This window comes from Phalacrocorax aristotelis, chromosome 2 (genome assembly GCF_949628215.1).
Source record: "Phalacrocorax aristotelis chromosome 2, bGulAri2.1, whole genome shotgun sequence".
NCBI classification, from domain to species: Eukaryota; Metazoa; Chordata; class Aves; order Suliformes; family Phalacrocoracidae; genus Phalacrocorax; species Phalacrocorax aristotelis.
In genome coordinates, this window is record NC_134277.1 from 45,457,523 (window position 1) to 45,476,739 (window position 19,217).

Below are 19,217 nucleotides of genomic sequence, written 5' to 3' on the forward strand. Positions count from 1 at the left end.
ATTCTTTCATCAAATATTTGTAACCCAGGTATGTTTGTCTTTCTTTTCTAGAAACGTTGCGTATGCTCTAATGCCCATATACTTTGCAACTCCGCATGACATGGGAGTTCCCCACTTATATCTGATCTAACAAATACCATGAAATATTTCCCCAGATACGCTAAACCAGTGTTGAAATTGTCTCCCATGTTTCAGACTACAGTGGAAGGTTACCTTTCCTCTGAGGTAAAATAAAGGCTTATACTGTTAAGCAGCTTCTGTTTTCTGGCTGATAAGGCAGAAAGATATCTCAGTTTTCATCAAATACATAGTAACTCATGCTGTAGGAGTCCATTAATTAAGGCTGAAATTCAAAGATTTTATTTTCCTTCTGTCCAATTCCCTATAAAATGACCAAAAAAAAAAAAATCACTGTGCTATTTATCTTGTAATCACTATTATTGCACTACAGCCAATTCATTACTGTTATTTATTAAACATGCCAAAACAAACAGAATGTTAGAACACACTTGATTCATTCAGAAACCACAGCAGGTACCAGCTGGCAGGGCAGAATGGTCATGATGCCACCATAAAGATTTGTAACTAAAAGGAAACTTTATTGTGTAGCACAGAAAGGGTTCATTTAAAAGGCCACTACCAACAGACCACACTAGCTCTCATTATTCATTCATGAGATTGTCATTTAGCCCACCTACAATTTCTGATACCCAAGTACCTTCATACAATATATAAAGCATTCAGAGAAGCTCCTGTTACTACATCCTTGCAGAAGAAAAGGCTGCAGTTAAAAAAACGCCAACCAAGAAGTGGTATCTTCCATTCTAAGTTGCAGTTTTGCTCTGTGCAAAAGCAAGAAAAATCATGCACCAACACAATTAAACAACTGCTGAAAATAACTTTTGTTTGGCCATGTTCTTTGCTTTCATTCTCAAAGAGGTTCATCCTATTCAAAGGACCAATGGGACAGGCAGTATCCTTTGGCACTGAAATATCAAGTATTAGCAAGGTTAAGGAACACATATAACCACCACATACCAAGCCAGAGGCTCTGCTGGGCGATCACCTCATCAATCCTTAGTGCACCCTGAAATGTCCACTGCAAGTGTTCACCTAAAAAACATCTGTTATTCCCTCATCTGCATTCCTCAGTAATCAAACCCATTCAGTTCAAGCTCCCACTGTATACCAGAAAAGACAAAACTCCTGATTGTCTGAACTGCATACCAAAATCCTCAAAGGGACAGGGAGCCACAGCTTGGACAGCTGCAGGAAAGTAGCTCTAGGAGTAGCTTACAGGGACAAGGTGAAACAAAAAGCTTCTTTGGGAGCACCATTGCCCACAGTGGGATGGGGCTGATCTGGACTGCATGGCTGCCTCCCTATCTCTAACCCTGAAGGCTCCAGATCAGCCAGTATGTCCCACACCAACCCAGCTCTGCTACAATCACACAATGCAGCCCTGGCATAGGAGCCGTGTGATCACAACTCAAGAAAGGCTCAAGGGCCTCAATTTGGCCAGGCTTCCTACAGTTTCATTCCAAGGTTCATTTTTTTTCCTGTCAGGATGCTGCAAAAGTCAGCCTTCCCTCCAACTGCTTCACATAGGAATAGAATTTATCCCCTGTGCAAATCACAGAGCACTGAGTCCATAAAACCCTTCAGTGACTGCTGTTTTCCTGAAACAAGATTATACATCCTCCCCATACCCACACAATACCACCTGTGCAGCCCCAGGGTTGCAAATTATTGTGTTCTCATCACCAAGGGACCAGTTATGATCCTTCAGAGAGCCCCCGGGGCTTCTCATATGAAACGAGTAATTTCAGAGCTGGCGTGCAGACCAGCTTCACAGACCCAGAGAGCATGCTCAGTGCCCCTGTGGGACCATTCTGCAGACACCCAGCACAGAGAAGAGGTAGCCGTGAGTAGAGTGTACTGGAGACACTCTGAAATGCTAATACCTCTGAATGACTGTTTTTCTCATTTCACAGAAAATCAGGAGGTGGAAGGGGAAGAAAAGGGAGTTCATTGTTCCCCGAAATGCCAGATAAAAATTATTTAAGTCAGTGCATTAAAATATGATTACCATTTGTTACAAAAAGGAAAGATGATGGGGGAGGAGACAGCTTTTATTCAGGCAAAAACTGAGCACAGAATGAAGCTTCCAGTGACCTCAAGACTCCAGTACTTAGACATTCCCAGGATGCTTCAATTATTGAGTTCCTCTGTGATGTATATTGGGTTTCATTTTGATCCACAGGCTATTAGACATGATCTATGACACATTCAGAAAAGCTGCAGTTTGGAGCTCAGCCTGTAACTCAAACTTTTTTTTCTTCCATCATTGCTTATTAATGTGCATATGGCACTGAAAGAACACAATGAAGAGGTGCACAGATATGCAGAAGCGCAGTGCTGCTTTATAAGAACATAGTCAATAGGGTCAACCAGAACTAAATTAACTGTGTTGAGTGTCTTCAAACTCTGCTTTCTTATTAAAAGCAGTTGTCTTCACAGGCAGGCACAAAAGACCATTTAAAATATTAGTCGATATGTTCTAACTCCAAAATGAAGCAAAGGGAAGGAAAAGTAATTAGTCCTATTTAAGCAGAGAAAAATATACGCTGTTTAGGCAAACAAGGCAGGAATCTGGATGCACTAGCTAAAACCAAAATACATCAAGACTACAGCAATTTGCCATAGCTCAGAATGGAAAATATTTGACTGTAAATAGACTAAGAATGCATACTGTATTTTTGTCAAAGAATAAACCATAGATTTAGAGGTCACCATTTCTTAGAAAGTGTATCTTTGTGAGGGATAAGATTGTGTTTGCTTTTATAGGGTTGTTTGAGTGGGCATTTTTTTCACTAAAAGTAGCCAAAGACTATTAATATAGCAAAAATGATGAACATGTTTAAGAGAAACTGGAACATGCACATACTAGAGGCTGAAGAATTGGGCTGACCAGAACTTCATGGAGTGCAAAGGGAAATGCCAAACCCTGCACCTGGGGAGGCACAATGCGCTGCACAAATAAATGCTGAGGGCCACCCAGCTGCAAAGCAGCTTGGCAGAAAAAGACCTGGGGTCCTGGTGGACACCAAGCTGAACATGAGCCAGCAATGTGGCCTTGCCACAGAGAAGGCTAGGGTAGCCCTAAGGTAGCCTAGGGCTGTGTTAGGCAAAGCACTGCCAGCAGGTTGAGGAAGGTGATCCTTCCCCTCTGCTCAGCACTGGTGATGGCTCACCTGGAGTGCTGTGCCCAGTTCTGGGCTCCCCTGTACAAGAGAGACATGGGCCTACTGGAGAGAGTCTAATGAAGGGCCCTGAATACTGTTAAGGGACTGCAGCATCTCTCCTGTGAGAAGAAGCTGAGAGAGCTGGGACTGTTCAGTCCAGAGAAGAGAAGACTAATGGAGGGATCTTATCAGTGTATATATAAATACCTGAAGGGAAGGTACAAAGGACCAACTCTTTCCAGTGGTGCCCAGGTTCCCTCTGAACATCAGGAAACAGTTTTTCACTGTGAGGGTGACTGAGCACTGGCACAGGTTGCCCAGGGAGGTTATGGAGTCTCCATCCTTGGAGATATTTGAAAGCCGCCTGGACATGGTCCTGGACAACCAGCTCTAGGTGTCCCTGCTTGAGCAGGGGGCTTGGACGAGATGACCTTCAGAGGTCCCTTCCAGCCTCAACTGTTCTTTGATTCTGTTGACTAGATTCTTAGAAAAGCTTTCTTCAGTAACACTATGTCTTATTCCATCCTCTCCCTTTTCAAGAATAATTTTCTTTTACATGATCCCAATAAGTAAATACATAATCATATATATGCATACACATGAGCACACACACATTTATATTCAAGAAGTGCATATGAACAATTCTGAAAAGTCTCAAAGTACTGCATTATAAAATACATATTTTTTCATTTCTGTAGCAGCAATGAAAAAATACAATATTGTTCTGTGTGGCTATATGACTCCAAGTAAAAAGTGCTTATTTTTATTATGCTATTTGGAAATGACGAGAGGTACAAATAAGGATGACAAGTTTAAGTACCCCTAATGCAAAAAACAGACAATAAAAGTTTTTACATGCCTTTTGTTTTCATTTTCTTTATCTGTAAAATATCAATAATGCATCATTAATTTACCTGCCTTTCAAATATGCAACAAGGGTGAACTAGTAGGACAGATTCAATGCAAATTCCCTTTGGCTTCCTACAGTCTGAAAATAGTTTAATACTTGCTCTTAAAATACGTTGTAGAGTTGACTTGGTTTTCAGATTAGCTGTTTTTGTCTATTAGCATAAGGACAGCCTACTAAAAATGGAAAATGTTAAATTTTTCATGTGTTCACAGTAATGATCATTATTTTTCTTTTCTAGCTTGGTCATTCATAGTAAGATACACAAATCCAATGCTTCAGTTTTACCCTAGTATAACGCTTTAAACAAGATGACCATTATCTCCAAATTAGGAACACTTAGATTTCTTATCTTTTCAAGTCCTCACAAACAGAGAAAAATTTTCTAAGGTATGTCACCAACTGCCTACTTAATTTATACAAACTTAATTCCCCCCAAAATTGACTTTTCTGAAGAAGAAATCGGGTTTAGTTTTACCCTCTTGGTCCTCCTACAATCTGTGAGACTCTTAACAATGGATGCAAAATGTCCACTGCTCTGGGTAACATGCTGTACCTATTTGAAAGCCACACAAATTAAGTACTACTGTCTTTGTTCACAAAGAAATAGCAAGAAGCACTTATGCAGTGCCTAAGCACCCTTTAGTCAATTGAATCTGTGGCAATAAAGCAACGAATGCAGCCCACTGAATCCCCACTACCTTTGTTTCTGTGATCCTTCAGTTAGAAAATAAGGCTTTTTAGATGCTTTTTATATGTAAACAGAAAGATTTATTATGTGTGAAGCTTCTAACAATGCAAAGGTTCAAAATCTGCTTGTTTGTTTTCTATATCTGAACCGAAAGCTGGAATGACCCTCGGGCTTTAATGACATAGTATGAAAAATTTTTAAGACATTGAACAGTTGGAACCTATGCTTCCCTTGTAAGAAGGGAGCACATCTACACAAAACATACCACTCCATTGTAGGTGATTCACTTGGGTCCTGAAAGAACAGTCATGTTAACTAACTAGTCCTACTGAGATAGCTTTTAACCTGAATTAAGTACTATACTTACATATGGCCGTACTGCTCCTAGTAACTGAGATAGCTAAGGTACCTTCATAGAGCATTACATACTGTGATGAAAATATACCTCTTGCATTGATCTCCCTGGAAGGTGTGGGTCCTTCTCTTTGAAGCTGTCAGTCTCTCATGATTTTATTTCCTCACAATATTTTTCTCCACTTTATCTATCCCTCCTCAGCTTCATTTCATGCCATTACATGTATTACCACATTGAGAAATTATTGGACCCTCCATTATCCTTAAAAGGATTTCAAGCAAGAATGAACTAGTGTGAAACCTACTTCACCTCTAGAGATGTGAGCAATCTTCTCTGCAGGTGGATCAGCTAAGATGAAATCCTTGTTCAGCCTGAATGCAACATATGGAGCTGCAGCAGACTCCCTCCCTACAGCTTCGATTGCTTCTGTAGGCTGAGCACTAGGGATCAATAGGCCTCAGTTCCCAGTGGGCCTTGAATGTGCAAAGTTCAATGTTAAGTCTCTGACAAAAGTTGCCCTGCACTCTCATCTAGTAAACCATACAGCAGCAAAGCCATTTGGGTTTCTTCTCTTTGGTCCAAGAATTGAGGGGTAGTGTTACAAGCTGTGTAACAGTGCTCTTACAATAGAGATGTTTTGCTGCCAGATGTGTTATTATTGCTGGATGAGATGTAAATATCAGTTCAAGACATCACCTTATACTACAAGTCTGGGAAGGAACTGAGAGCTAGAATAGAAATAGTCAACTACCGAAAGGACAGAACTTAGATGGCCAAAACGAAGCAAAAGATAATTTAGTGAGCTGATTCTTGTCTATTTGCCTCAATTGAAACAGTACCACCAACCTAAAAAAAAGGTAGGTTTCTGCATAAATAGGCCTGCTTTTAACTGGACCCCAACTGGTACTACCCCCTCCTGAAAAACCAGCCTGGAAGAGGGACAAAGCAGAGAACTAGAACAGAAATCTCTACAATTGCCATGTCATGAATTACTAACATATCACTTAGGACTATTATAGAAAGCATGGGCTGGAAGTAGTTCACGTCTTCGCCTTGTCTTATTGCATCTACTGCAGGTTACAATACAATCCTACAGACATACATCCTTTCTATTCCTATATACACACCTGATATGCCAGTCATCCCATGAAAGAGCAAGCATGAGATCAGGTCAGTCTCACAGACCAGCAGATGTGGCTGAAAGTAAGCAGGTGTACAATCCCACCAATGTAAAATATATACTAAAGTGTTGCTAGCACCTGGGTCTAATGCTAAGGTGAGATGGACACTGTCAATGTAAAAAAGCACCGATCCCTACTTCTCCTGAGAGAGACTTTAACAGTGGATTTGGCCGCTTAGTCTAGCACTGCTACTGCAATCCTCATGCAAAAGATATAACAGAGAACAAAGCCATAAATTCCAGTTATGTGCAGATATGCAGTCAAAAACCATAGTATTCTATATTGAATTAACAATTTTTTAAAAAAGGCATGCTATTTTTGCTTTCTTACAACTCAGATCTACAGAGGTGACATTTAAAACAAAGTCATGCTAAATATCTTTATTTAACATCTACAGACACTTTTGTAGTGATGAGTTATATAAAACTGCAGAAAAAAAAACATTAAAAGGGAAAGTGTGTAAATCCCTCATTAACAAGGTACTGAAACACTGCTATAATTTTCCTTTGCTATTATATTCCACTGTACAGTTCCTTCTCATTTATCAGAGCTCAGATCTCTCTTAACAGTCATTTATATGCAGCTAAACTACAAAGATTTTATTCATCTGCTGCTGTATATTAGGTACTATTACTTGCAAAATAAGAGATGTTGTTGCTTTAACAAGTGACTGCTTATTTTACTATTAAATTTCTGATCACTATCCTCTGCTAAGGAATGGTCACACCACAACAGAAGTCCTGGTTATTATTGTATTACTCATTTTGTGGTTTCAGGGCTATTGTGCCTGTCTCCTCTAAGGTCTCTGCCTGCAGCCCTGCCTTCACCGGGCCTTATGCTCTCACCTCCCCAAAAATGCTGCGTTTCTGCAACACAATACTGAGAATTTAGCTGGGCCATTGAATTAGGAGATTTTGCAGCTCTTCCCCCCTGGAGCCTGTAAACTAGAGGCCTAAAACAATACACAGCATGCTGAGGATTTAGTGTTGGGTTCTTCTTACTTGTTTTTATGAACTAAAGCAGCTGAGGTAGGATTCTGGCATCCCTAAGGTTACCCTCCCAAATAAGGAAGACTGACAAGTCTTTCCCAAGGGTGCTTCTGACTTTAGGTTGCCTAAGTCATGATCTGGGAGTTCCCCCCTCTCCTTCTTCATGTTAAAGATGGAGGGAAACCAGGTCAACTCCTCAAGTAGCTTCCTTGGATAACTGCCTCATGTTATGTAGGATCAATCTGGAGCTTCTGTTGACCCTGAAGATTTCCCTGACAAATCAAATTTCTTCATACAACCCCTTTGGGTGTCCCCATCTGATTCACTGAAATGACGATTCCTCCTCCTGAAAGGTCTTTCTTTTAGACCTGCCAAAGCAATCTTTTCCACTTGTATATTTTTATTTCTTGAAGTCCACGACAGATTTGTAGGTTGCTTTAAGAGAAAGCAAAAAGGTTAAGGGATGGCACCATCTCTTAACAATCATCACATGTTGGCAAAAAAAAAAAAGCAAACCCAGAACCTGACCCACTCTTTCTCTTCCTGTTGTTTCCAAACACATTTCTACTCTATGATATTATTCCAATGCAACATGAAAGCACATGGGATCAGAAATAATTAGATCAACATACAGTATCTACAAGTGATGGATGAACAGCTCCAGATCTGTCAGTCACAATGATTTAGCCAATCTAACTCCCACATACTTCTGTGTAAATCTTACTATTGATTTTCCTGTCGTTTGATGTGGCCCTCCACAGAAACTCATGTCAAACAGAGTTAGATGCTAGAGTCAGTAGGCTACTTGTTACCATTAAAATTACTCATGTAAGCAAAATTTACAGAAATTACTCTTCAAACACACACATTAAAATATCATTTAATTGTTTTCTTGTAAGAAAAACTCAAAGTGTAATACAGAAGTGTGCCAGGCATTCAAGGAACGCCATCTTGCACAACAATCCCAAGTGGAAATACACTTGCAGTGACGTGTTGGGGAACTTTCTTATGCATAAACCTGGGTTTGCTGCGTGTATGTTTTGGTTATAATCTATGTCATTTTTCTCTTTTTCTACCAAAATATACAGGGCAAACATTATTAATTGGAGGTCTTGTTTTTCCCTTCCCATTCATACCTCATACCATAGTCAATAGGTATTTTGAATACATAAAGAATACTGAATCAGGTCCTTGATTAATGTTTGATTTATACCAAAGGCCACAAGATTCAGAGGTTGCCAAGGCAACACCACTTCAACCTCCTTACATTTCTGCTTTGATATGAAACCTCTCATTATATAAATGTATCACAACACCAGTCAGCATGACAGGCTATTTTACAAATATGCCTTCAGACAGCAGACAGCTATATTCTTCTCTTAAGTGGGGAGGGGGAAGTCAGGAATAAGGTTACCTTTTACTAAGGGAGAGAGGGGAGGGGCAAAAATGACATTCCAAGCTGTATAGGCTTTATTATGGAATTGTATCCTGAGCCTTCTAATGCAGCCAATGAATTTTGTATTATTTGGCAAAAGTCCACAAAAGGGCAGGAAGCAAACAACAACAAAAAAAAAAACCACAAACCCCAAACACACCACACAAGTAGAGTCTGAGATGCTGGAATTTTGAGTAATTGGAACTAACAACTGTGTATAAAAGCTTTACTGAACCATTGGAAATCTGATACGCCAGCATATGTTGTTTAGAACTATAGACCAGGCAAAGTTTAGTAAAGCATAAAACCAGGAACCTACTGACACATTTTTAGCCCCAATTTTGAGGTTTAAAGTGGTACTTAGCAACATACCACCAGCCTTCTTTACTAAGCAGTATTCAATATGCAGTAGTCTCCCTACAGTTATGCCCCAGGATCCTTCAGCAAAGCCAGGCTCCTGCGGGAGGAAGCCTCTGTAAAGATGGTTACTTCCGTGTCTCCTTCTTAGTCCTCTAGACCACACTGATTTTGAGCAGACTATAAGCTGATCCAGAATATTCAAGGCATGGCTGACTGTCTGTGTTACCAACAGGATGGCAGTAGCTCCAGGTACATCCCTCCAAACCATTCCTTTTGTGCTAGCTCCCTCTGTGCTGCCACGAGGCTTTCCAGAGACAGTATTACTAACAATCAGCTAATTCTGCATCTACTCCAGCATGAGCTGAGGAAGCTGACCTTTGAATTTCTAAAGAGGAGATTGTTACAAGTAAGAATATGCATGGATATTTGTAGTTATGGAAAATATATGAAAATTGGAATGGTCTGGGCTTAAATTTTTTACTCCATCCTTCCATTTCTGGCTTGTAGTCTCCAGTTACTTTTCTCACTGTGACTGTGACACACTGACCATCCTCAGCAGTAAACAAAGTGAATCTTACAGTGTGTCATAAGAGGAAGAAGTGTAGAAACACCACTAGAGGGCACATACAACACTAGCAAAGCAATTGTTCCTTCAGCCCGTCAATTGTGTCAGTTCCAGGTCAGAGATAACTGCCCCCAGTTTGCAACGACAAAATAACACCACTTACAAATATTTCTAGTTGAATGTAACAGCAGCTCCCCAGTTACTGCAGAGTGCCCACCTGTATGGTTTCTACAAGAGGAAATCCCTCTTCACTTACTTGTGAAGGATGTTACCGAAAACCACCTTACATCACAGGTTCCTTTACGGTTATGCCACCTGTTATGCACTCAGTGTACTGCAAAATGTTCAAGACATGGACTGCCTTGGACCACCCAACTGCATCCAAAGCCTTGTTGTACTGTATGTAGAACCAGTTTCACTACACAGCCAAATCCTGCTGTAATCCCAAAAGATGAAACTGTAAGACTGGGGATGTGCACAGAATTCCCGGTTTCACTGGGTAATGGAGTGATGCAACATTTATGCTGTTCTTTACTTCCCCAGCTCCATGTTGTTTCTCATTCCCCAAAGTGTTCAGGTGATGACTCAAATGACCACTTAGTGGCTGACCCAAATCCTTCAGACCACTCTTGGCTATCACCTTTCTGTTTTGTGTGTTGGAGGCCCTGAAGAGGGCAAATTTTATACCTGAAGTCCAAGGCGCCAGAATAGAAAACAGTGTACCAGAAAAAAAAAAAAAAGCTCTGAGACAGAGAGTTTATCTAGGACAGCTAGAAGACTGGCATCAGAATCAGGTATCACACTGCGATCCAGCCAGCCTTGACACGTTGCCACATAAAGTGGGCCATGGAAGCTGGAGGAAAGCCAGTACAGCAGAAAACCTTCAGGGTTATTTTGCATAGGACTATGCAAATTCTGCACGATGCTGAGGACTTGAGATCAGAGCTATTTGCTTATCAACTTTCACCACACTAAAACTCACATAGCTAACCTTAGAAGACAGCATTCTATTCTGAACAATATTGCTGAACAAGCAGTTGAATCAATTACTTGCTCAAGGGATTTTTAAGACATACATTTCCTTAATTACTGTCAGTTACGCAGGTCAACAAAAAGGAAGATTGATTTCTGGATAAACAGAATAACTGTGATGTTAAAATGTTGTGTGGAAAGACAAATTGTGAATTAAAACATTTTAAAGCTCATTTTAGTGAAATGATGGGCACATTCGGGAAGCACTTGTAGTCAGGAAACTGTACAGATCCCCATCTGCCCATCGATGGCATAATGCAACAACCTCCCCAGTCTTCATCTTCTTATCACTTGCACCTTGCTGATCAGGATGCACTCCTCCTTGCCCAGCCATATATTTGTCCTGATTAATGTAATACAAATATAATGACTATGCTGTTTGCATCAGCAATGTGAGAACAAGTTGACATTAGCTGGAAAAGTCAAGGTAGCCTTATTTTTTGTGACCCAGTGCTGTCATCTCATCTGCTCATTGATACATGTTGTGCCCCACACTGGCCCTCATCACCCAAAAAGGAAAGTAAATCCAGACCTGTCCCTGTAGAGAATGAGGGAGGTGAAATAACGTGTTTTAGTTGTGTAACAGGCTCATTCCTATAATGTCAAAGAACTTCCCAGCAGTGCCTAAAGCAACGCAACTTAAAAAAATCATTTGTTGTTTTTTTTCCTCATCCCTCGGGAGAGAAATTTGTGCCATTCAGTGTCTTGCTTTGCCAGGGAGTTTTGGCCTGCTTTGTGGTAGATTTTCATTCAGGCTTATGTGGGGAGGAGAGAAATAGGTTATATTTTAGGATTTTGGTTTTCTTAGAGCTTCATCAGAGGAGACATAAGAATCAAGAAAATGTCACCTTCCCCATGAAAAGAGTGGTTGAAATCCACAGTGGTGCTCAGTTTTGGGGAGAAACTGCACACAAGCTCTTTTTCCTCCAAGTCCTGTCCCACAAGACACTGGCTACGAAATCTGCATTTCCAGGGTCAGTCTATGTAAATCAGTACATAAAAAAAGCCAGGCATCTATTCCCCACCTTGATGGGAAGTACAATAGAGCATCAGAGCAAAGAACCAGTAAGTTACATTCAAAAAGCCACTCAATATATGTGCTCAAAGCCATTCGACGTGCTTCATCCCTTCCCTCCTCAGTCCCCTCCCTAGTTATATAAATCAAAAGGTGGTAGTTACAGCATTATTTCTTCTATGCCTTCCCATTCCTCACTACTCCATGGGTAGGGGAGCCGTTATACAGGGTATACAGCTGTTATACAGGTATGTTATACATATATATATATATGCCTTCCACCCTAACAAGATGAAGGGAAGCCCCATATGAAAGGATCATAACCAATCCACATTTTGTGAAAGCATGGTAAGATGCAAAGCCCTTGTATCCACACTGTGGTTATGCATGGCTTTGTACTGCAAAAGTTAAATATACTTTCCAAAACAACACAGACGGGGTTAAAGACCACCTCACCCCTAAAGACACCAGCATCCAGCACAAACTGAAAGCAACTCCTGTGAAAAGAAAGCTGCTGAAAGGATGGCTGACATTAAAAGTATCCATGTATATATAGTATGTATACCATATGCAGGCCTGCATATTTATGTCCTAGTTTAAATTTCTTGTAGCAATTTCTAGGAGAAAAATAAATGCAGAACACCAAGCTGCTACAGAGAGGAGCAAACACTGAATTAAATTCAATTCCTCACAGAATAGCTTGTTCAGTAAAACATAATACCACAGTACCTAGTGGCTTTTAAATCCACTAGTAACTTCAAAATTCTACTGCTGCGTTTTTCAAGTTGTTAATGTTTTTTCTACCAGGATAGCAAAGAGCTACCAAAACACTCACCAAGGAAGTTTTTCCCATTGTATTCCTGTTGACATTTATGAGTAATGTATTCTTAAGCACTTCCTCACTTGCATTATCATAGATTATCATAGATAATGCACGACAAGTTCCAAGAACAGCGTTAAGTGTCTGAAACAGGTAATGAATACTCTGTCTAGACAAGAAATGCGGACAACACTGTTCCTCTTCTCTCAGTTCTGCCAGCTGCTAATAGCTTTTATAGTAAGCTGAATACCTGTAAATGCCTGCATCTCTTACATTAAAAAAAAATTAATTAGCCTTGTCTAAACAGAGAACAAACTTAATTCTTATCACATCTATTTAAGGATTACATCCCCATTCTACTGACAGGTTAATGGTAAGCAAAGCCAAGGGCTATTCTTACCTGGCACACAGGTAAACCTACAGATAGCACAGTTCATGTGGCACTCACCTGGTGTAGCTTCTGCCAAAATTCAGGTCCATCCTCCATTTTTCTTAAACTTGGTGGAATGTACCAAAAGCAAACATTTGCATACTCTGGCTAAACAAGAGAACAAGTGATTGTTTATGACATGTAACAAATGGGACAGGAATACATATCATAGCTTGTCAAAAAGTTCTGCTTTTTTGCAGGGGGGAAGCCTTTGAGTTTATACCTTTTTCATTAAAACTTCCTTCCCCAAGTCACCTTTTGTTTCCCTTTTTTGAAACTAGAAATACCTTTCGCTTCTCTTCCTGCTGCCAGAAAAAGGAAACCTTTCTCATTTCTTCTTCCTATACACATATTTACCTCTGCTTTGCTCACTAAAAACTTTGGTAAGGAAAGAAGCGTAACAGAGGCATAGGGAGGTAACTTACAGATTTCAAGACTGATGCAACTTTAAAAAGAAGATTACATTCTTTTTTTGGTGTTTTGTTTGATTTGGTTTTTTTTTTCCTGGAAATTTTTATGACGCATTTTACACAAAACACACAAACTCAATTTTTGTCACCATTTAACACTTGCACACATAGTCATTTTTCTACTGAACAATGCCAATCTCCTTTTACATCACACATCATACAACACACTATACAGTGCTGGAGTTAATGCTGGCTTTCTTAATTTCCACTTTTTATAAGAATCTCAGGACCCCTTGCAGAATATGTGCCAGACCCTCGATATATCTTATCCAATATCTAAGCAGGCTTTTTGAGCAAAGACTGAGACTCCACATCTCTGCTTCCCTCCAGAGAAATTTTGCCTTTAAACTCAGAGAGTTAGCTGCAAGACTCCCACCAAGAATGACTGTTCACCATAAATTATAAAATAAGGCATTTTGTGCTTATGAGGTTTCTGTTGCATATATGATTGAGAAAATCTTCCCATCAGGTCAGTCCAGGATCTCTCTACACTTCCAGCTAATTTGGAATTTTACTTTTTTTTTTTTTTTAACCTGTACATGTAGCAATAGCATGAAGAATAGGTGTGCCTTCTAATCCCATCCAACACTACCCATAAAACCACTCCGTCAATCTTGACCTACATTTTTTGCAGCACAGTTTTTAACTGGGGTCTAGATTATAATCTGGATTAGAAACTCACATACCCCTCTCCCCTCCCACACGCCATCCTTACTAGCACTGGCTGAAAGAAGAATAAAGAAGTTAAAAGGGAGCTTGGTAGCTGAGTCACACCATCTCTTTGCCCCACTATGCATGTGGCTGCTATTGCAATCTCAGGCACTCTCCTGAATGAGGAGAGCCAACCAGCTGAGACATGTTCTTTCATGAAAGGGCACTGGGAACTGCTTATATCATTTTCTGCCTCGCTTCGAAGAATGCATTAAATACAATTTAATCATCAAGAAGAATATCGTTGTCAGCAGGAACAGAGCTGCAAACCTGCCGCCTGCTGCCACTGAATGAAATAAAGCTCAGTTCTTAAAGTCCCATTTCTTTCCCCAAAGAGTGCATTGAGTACACACATAAACACAGACTCTGAAAAGGCGATGACGTCCTCATGAGCACAAGCACTGGCTTGCTGTTACAGGGTTTATTTTAAATTTGTTTAAAATCAGATGGCAGGAGTAGACAGATGGCATGTATTACCATATTGCCATTGCCTATATTGCCTTCTTGATTATCTCAGTTTCTTTTCACACATCAAATACATCATCCCCCTCTGATAATACCATTCATCCTAGAAAAACTTAACTACCCCCAGCCATGTTTCACTCTATTTCTGGCTATCTTGTCACAGCTCTTATCCAAGCAGGTAAGCAGTTATACCACAGAAGAGTTTGAGACGACTCAAGCACGATTGGCATGCATTTCCAGACCATGGAGTGGTTCTCGTTACAGGACTTTCCTCACGGCACGTATCAGAGGATCATCTTCCTGAGCTTCTTGTCCGAGGTCCAACTTCCTTTCAAGAAAGGGCTCGCATAACTGGGCTTAGCTGCCTCCCAGCAGTCTGTCTTGGAATTCTCCCTGCTTGTCCTCCTGCACTACTTAAAACCTTCTTAACCCTTGCTCAACCTTCTCATAGCCCATACTAATGCACTCCCTCCAATCCCACTTTTAATCCAGGTGTCCTGTTCCTGCAGGAATTAAACAGCAGTCTCTGCTCTCACATCTACAGGGGATCTTGGATCTCTGCTAAGCTCTAGAATAATGGAGAATGGAGAGATTTTTAACAGACTTGCTGCTTCAGTAACCCCATCAGGCATTGTTGGCCCAAAATTCTTCACTCCATGTAAAGTTTCCCAGAATGTACTTTCAAACTAGCAGTTTTCAAAGTTAAAGGGAAAAGTTTATATTGTATGACTAGTATAAAACGTTTTTTGTATTTCATATTTCTTCTAGCCTAACCTGGAATGCTCATGGCATCAGCAAATGTAAACCAAATCTGCATCATTATGGTTTGTCAATCTCCATGTACGACACTTACTCCATTTCCTTCCTCCTCCATGTGCTCCCTTCCTCCCCACGCTACATACCCAGCTGTCTTTCACACACGTACACTTCCAACAATGCAGAAGATTCTTTTAAAAATAAGAGGCCTTTGCAACATCCCCAGATATCAGCCTTATAACCAAAGACCTAAGGATAGGTTGAAAAACAGCACTTTGGCTCTGCCCCCTTTACCCATTCTCCCCTAAGCAAGATCATCAACAGTTCATAAGCTGACCGGTTTAGCAAAGATGGGTGAAAACCACAACTTTTGGGTATTTTTTAGATGGATGGGTGTCGAAATAGAATTAAGGAAAAAAACATGGACTATAATGATGAAAAGTCCATTTTTAGATTCAAAATATTCTTCCACCCAACGCACATTCTTACCCTTAAGTCTGGCAAGCACTCTTTTTTCTGCAGCCAGCCCCTTCACTTTCACAGAAAAGTGTTCCATCTATACCCCCTGAGGCAATGCAGGCCCAGAAGCTAGGAAAATAGAGTAATGATAGGGAATACAGAGCATGTTATGTGTGTGCAATCAGATCTGTGTATCTCCAATACAAAAACTTATTATATACTTCAAATACAAATTGGCCATTGGCGCAAAAGAGCAAAACCAAACAATAGACACACACCCCCCCCAACAATAACAACAGTTCAGTTCCATTTTCACTTACCTCCAAAAGAAGCTGGAAACCCTCTCTTTTCTTAATTTCCTCCACTAGGTATCTGTAATTAAAAATGCAGGGGTTTAAAGCATAGAACATACAGAAAACAATAGAAAAGGTCTTGAACATGTATATACCTTTTTTACTCTTTTTTTTTCTTTTTCTTTTTTTTCCCCCTAAAGAAACCACAGAGTTAAACCTCATTTCTACCTGCTGTGAAAATGCAGTAGCTATCAGTTCCTGGAAACAAATGAAGGCTACAGCCAGCCAAGGAGCACTGAGGAGAGGCCGAATTTTGTCCTCAGGCAGAGATTTTCAGTGGAGCTACATGGCACAAATTGATCGTATTTACATCAGGCTGTGAACTTTCCCAATGCAAATTTCCATTGATGTTGCTCTCTACAAATTAATTCCTCCATCTCTTTTCCTCAAGTGCTGATGCAGTGCTGCCATGTTATTTCATGGTCACCTTGATGTCTTTTGTACTGCTATTGTCACTGGGACCTCTTATTTTACCCCAGAATTTAAAAGTTTCCATGTACTTCAAGCCCAGCAACTTTTCCAGTACTGTCCTTGTTCCACAATGTACACAAACAGTGCACATTCCATTCAGTGAGCCACTACTAATGCACAATAATCCCTGGGTATCCTACACTAGTGATGCATTGAGATAAGTATTTCTTTTCTCTTTCGCTGGTCACTATGAAAAACACAGAAGTCTTCTCTGGGAAGATGGATTTGAATCAAAACTTTGGATCCAAACAGCTTCAATTTATAGAATTTTTTTAAAAAATGGCACACACCATACTGGAACTCTGAAGCAAAGAGGACACTTTCACACAGCTGGGACTTCTCTCTTTATTCCCCCTACTCAAAGCCTTCCCAAGGAAAAAGCCAAAGCAATCAGCTCAAATTCACAGAGTTTTCCATTTCAACAGAATTTTAGTCTTCTACATGAAGATTTTGCTGTGTAACAGGAATAAAACTGAGACAGTTAACTAGATTGTGTACAAATCTGTTCTTTTGTTGCATTTATTTGGCATTTTCCTGCCTGCAGCTGCATTACTGGTCATCACTCAATTCTTTTATCCACTACTTGAGGTAGAAAAATATTGTCAAAATAACCCCCCTTTGGTCCTATCCACACGCCTGAAACCTGCCCCCACAGGGACACCTCTAGCACAGTTGTATCTGCATCCTCTGCTGTTTGGCAGACGTGCTGCAGAAACAGGTTGGCTAGGGAGGCAGTAAACAATACCCTAGATGGTATACATTTTTCAAAACAGCATGGGGAGGCATCACGCTGTTTATCATTAACAAGTATTGTGCGTGTGAGTCATTACCTCTTAGCACACATCCCTGCAAAACGATTGCTGTGGTAGAGTGCCAGTTCCCACGACACGCAGCTCTGAGTTGTGCCGCACTGTGCACTGCTGAGACTTTTCCTTTCACTAGAACAAGCCGAGGTTCTGGGTCTTTTCTGCCATAACCATTTAGATCCTTCTGTGTGCGTTTCCCTGGCTCTTAATGCCCACATTAATGTTTACATTGAAAGAGAGGCATGCTGAAAGGTAAGTAGGAGACTAGATATCATGTAAGCTTGTTGGGGGAAACCTGTGTCTGGAGGCTTGTAGTAAAACAAGCGCACTGCTTTTGTCCTGTTGATTAGAAGAGACTTGTCTGTGCCATAAAACCAACATTCAGCAAAATCAGCAGGCTATTCACAAGACAGTGGCCCTCAGTTTTTTTTTTAATAAATAATGAAAAAGAAACCTATGTATGATCACTTAATTTTTATTTTTTTTTTTTTGAGGTCTTGAACTGTTAGAGCTATTTCACAATGCTAAACACCCTTCCATCCTACCACAAGTGCTTTTTCTTAACACCACCATCTGACATAGGATATCTGATGTCGGTCAAGCTCACAAGACTGTTAATCATGCTCTTAACTACATTGCCAATAGCCTAAGAAGGCAGCCATTAGAAAAATCCATCACCCATGATTTATCTTGCCAGGACCATTTGATGGCAGTGGAGCCATTTACTCTGTGCATCTGTGAAGTTTTATTATTTTGCCACAGTTGCAGAACATCAGAAGGGCTTGAGTCTCAGTGAGGACGGGAGTGCACAGAGAAGTGGTATTTGCTATGATTAAGCCTTGCAGAAAATGAGGGGTGGATATCTGCAGTGAAAGTAGACATATGTCTGCTAAAAGTGGGTGTCAAAGAAGAATCAGGCAGAAAAACTGCAAAGATGCTGAAGCATAAAATGCAGAGGTGGTTACAGTTATATTCTAAAAGCAGTCTACTCCTATTTTCTTTTTAGTGTACTTCATAAAGCAACATCCCTGCATCAAAAATAATTGGAAAAAAAAAAAACAGCAAAAAATAATTCTGAAGTGAGCAGCAGGATGCTTTACTGTAGGTATTTTAAAAATAAGCCTTTCCAAATAGGTAGCATCACAATGTTCCTGGGATACCTAATACACTGAAAACATGATTCATCTCCAGAACAAGAAGAAATTAATTGAATAGCCAATAAGCAAAGTTTGATGCAACAGAAATACATGCCTGCAATTACCTCAAAACCTTTGCAGCTCTGCCTAGCCGGGGAGGGGTGGGGGGCAGGACATACTCTTGCTCTCAACTTCTATAGTCAGTGGACTAGTTCCAGAATTAATCCAGGTCTGTGTTCAGGAACTCTGAAATACTATCTTTGCAGCATCAAAGTAAAACCTACTGTAACAAATCAGGAGAAAGGCTGCACAGCTGTTGAGTACTTAGGAAACCTGGCATAGTGCCCAGTAAACCTGATGTCTCAGCTGCAAAGTGCCCATGTCCATGCAAACTCAAGATAGCAATGCAGCTATGGTAAAGAATACACTTTATCAGATGATGACTAAGAATTAAATTTCTTCTTAAAGAAAAAAAAAAAAAAGAGACAACCCAGTCACTCCATAGAAGCACTACCAGCTGAATGCTAATGTTCAAAGAAAATATTGATCCCAGAAAGGTCATTAA

General features: G+C 40.3%; 1 protein-coding gene across 2 annotated transcripts in view; it reads right to left on the minus strand.

The window, feature by feature from the left end:
• The window catches only part of GADL1 (glutamate decarboxylase like 1), a 90,329-nt gene that overhangs the window by 24,553 nt on the left and 46,559 nt on the right, over positions 1-19,217 (minus strand). For both annotated transcript variants that reach the window (XM_075083297.1, XM_075083296.1), the window contains 2 exons: positions 16,207-16,258; positions 13,044-13,133 (listed from right to left, as the gene is read on the minus strand). In XM_075083297.1, the coding sequence (XP_074939398.1) occupies positions 13,044-13,133; positions 16,207-16,258 (142 nt within the window). The remainder of the gene's footprint in view (positions 1-13,043; positions 13,134-16,206; positions 16,259-19,217) is intronic.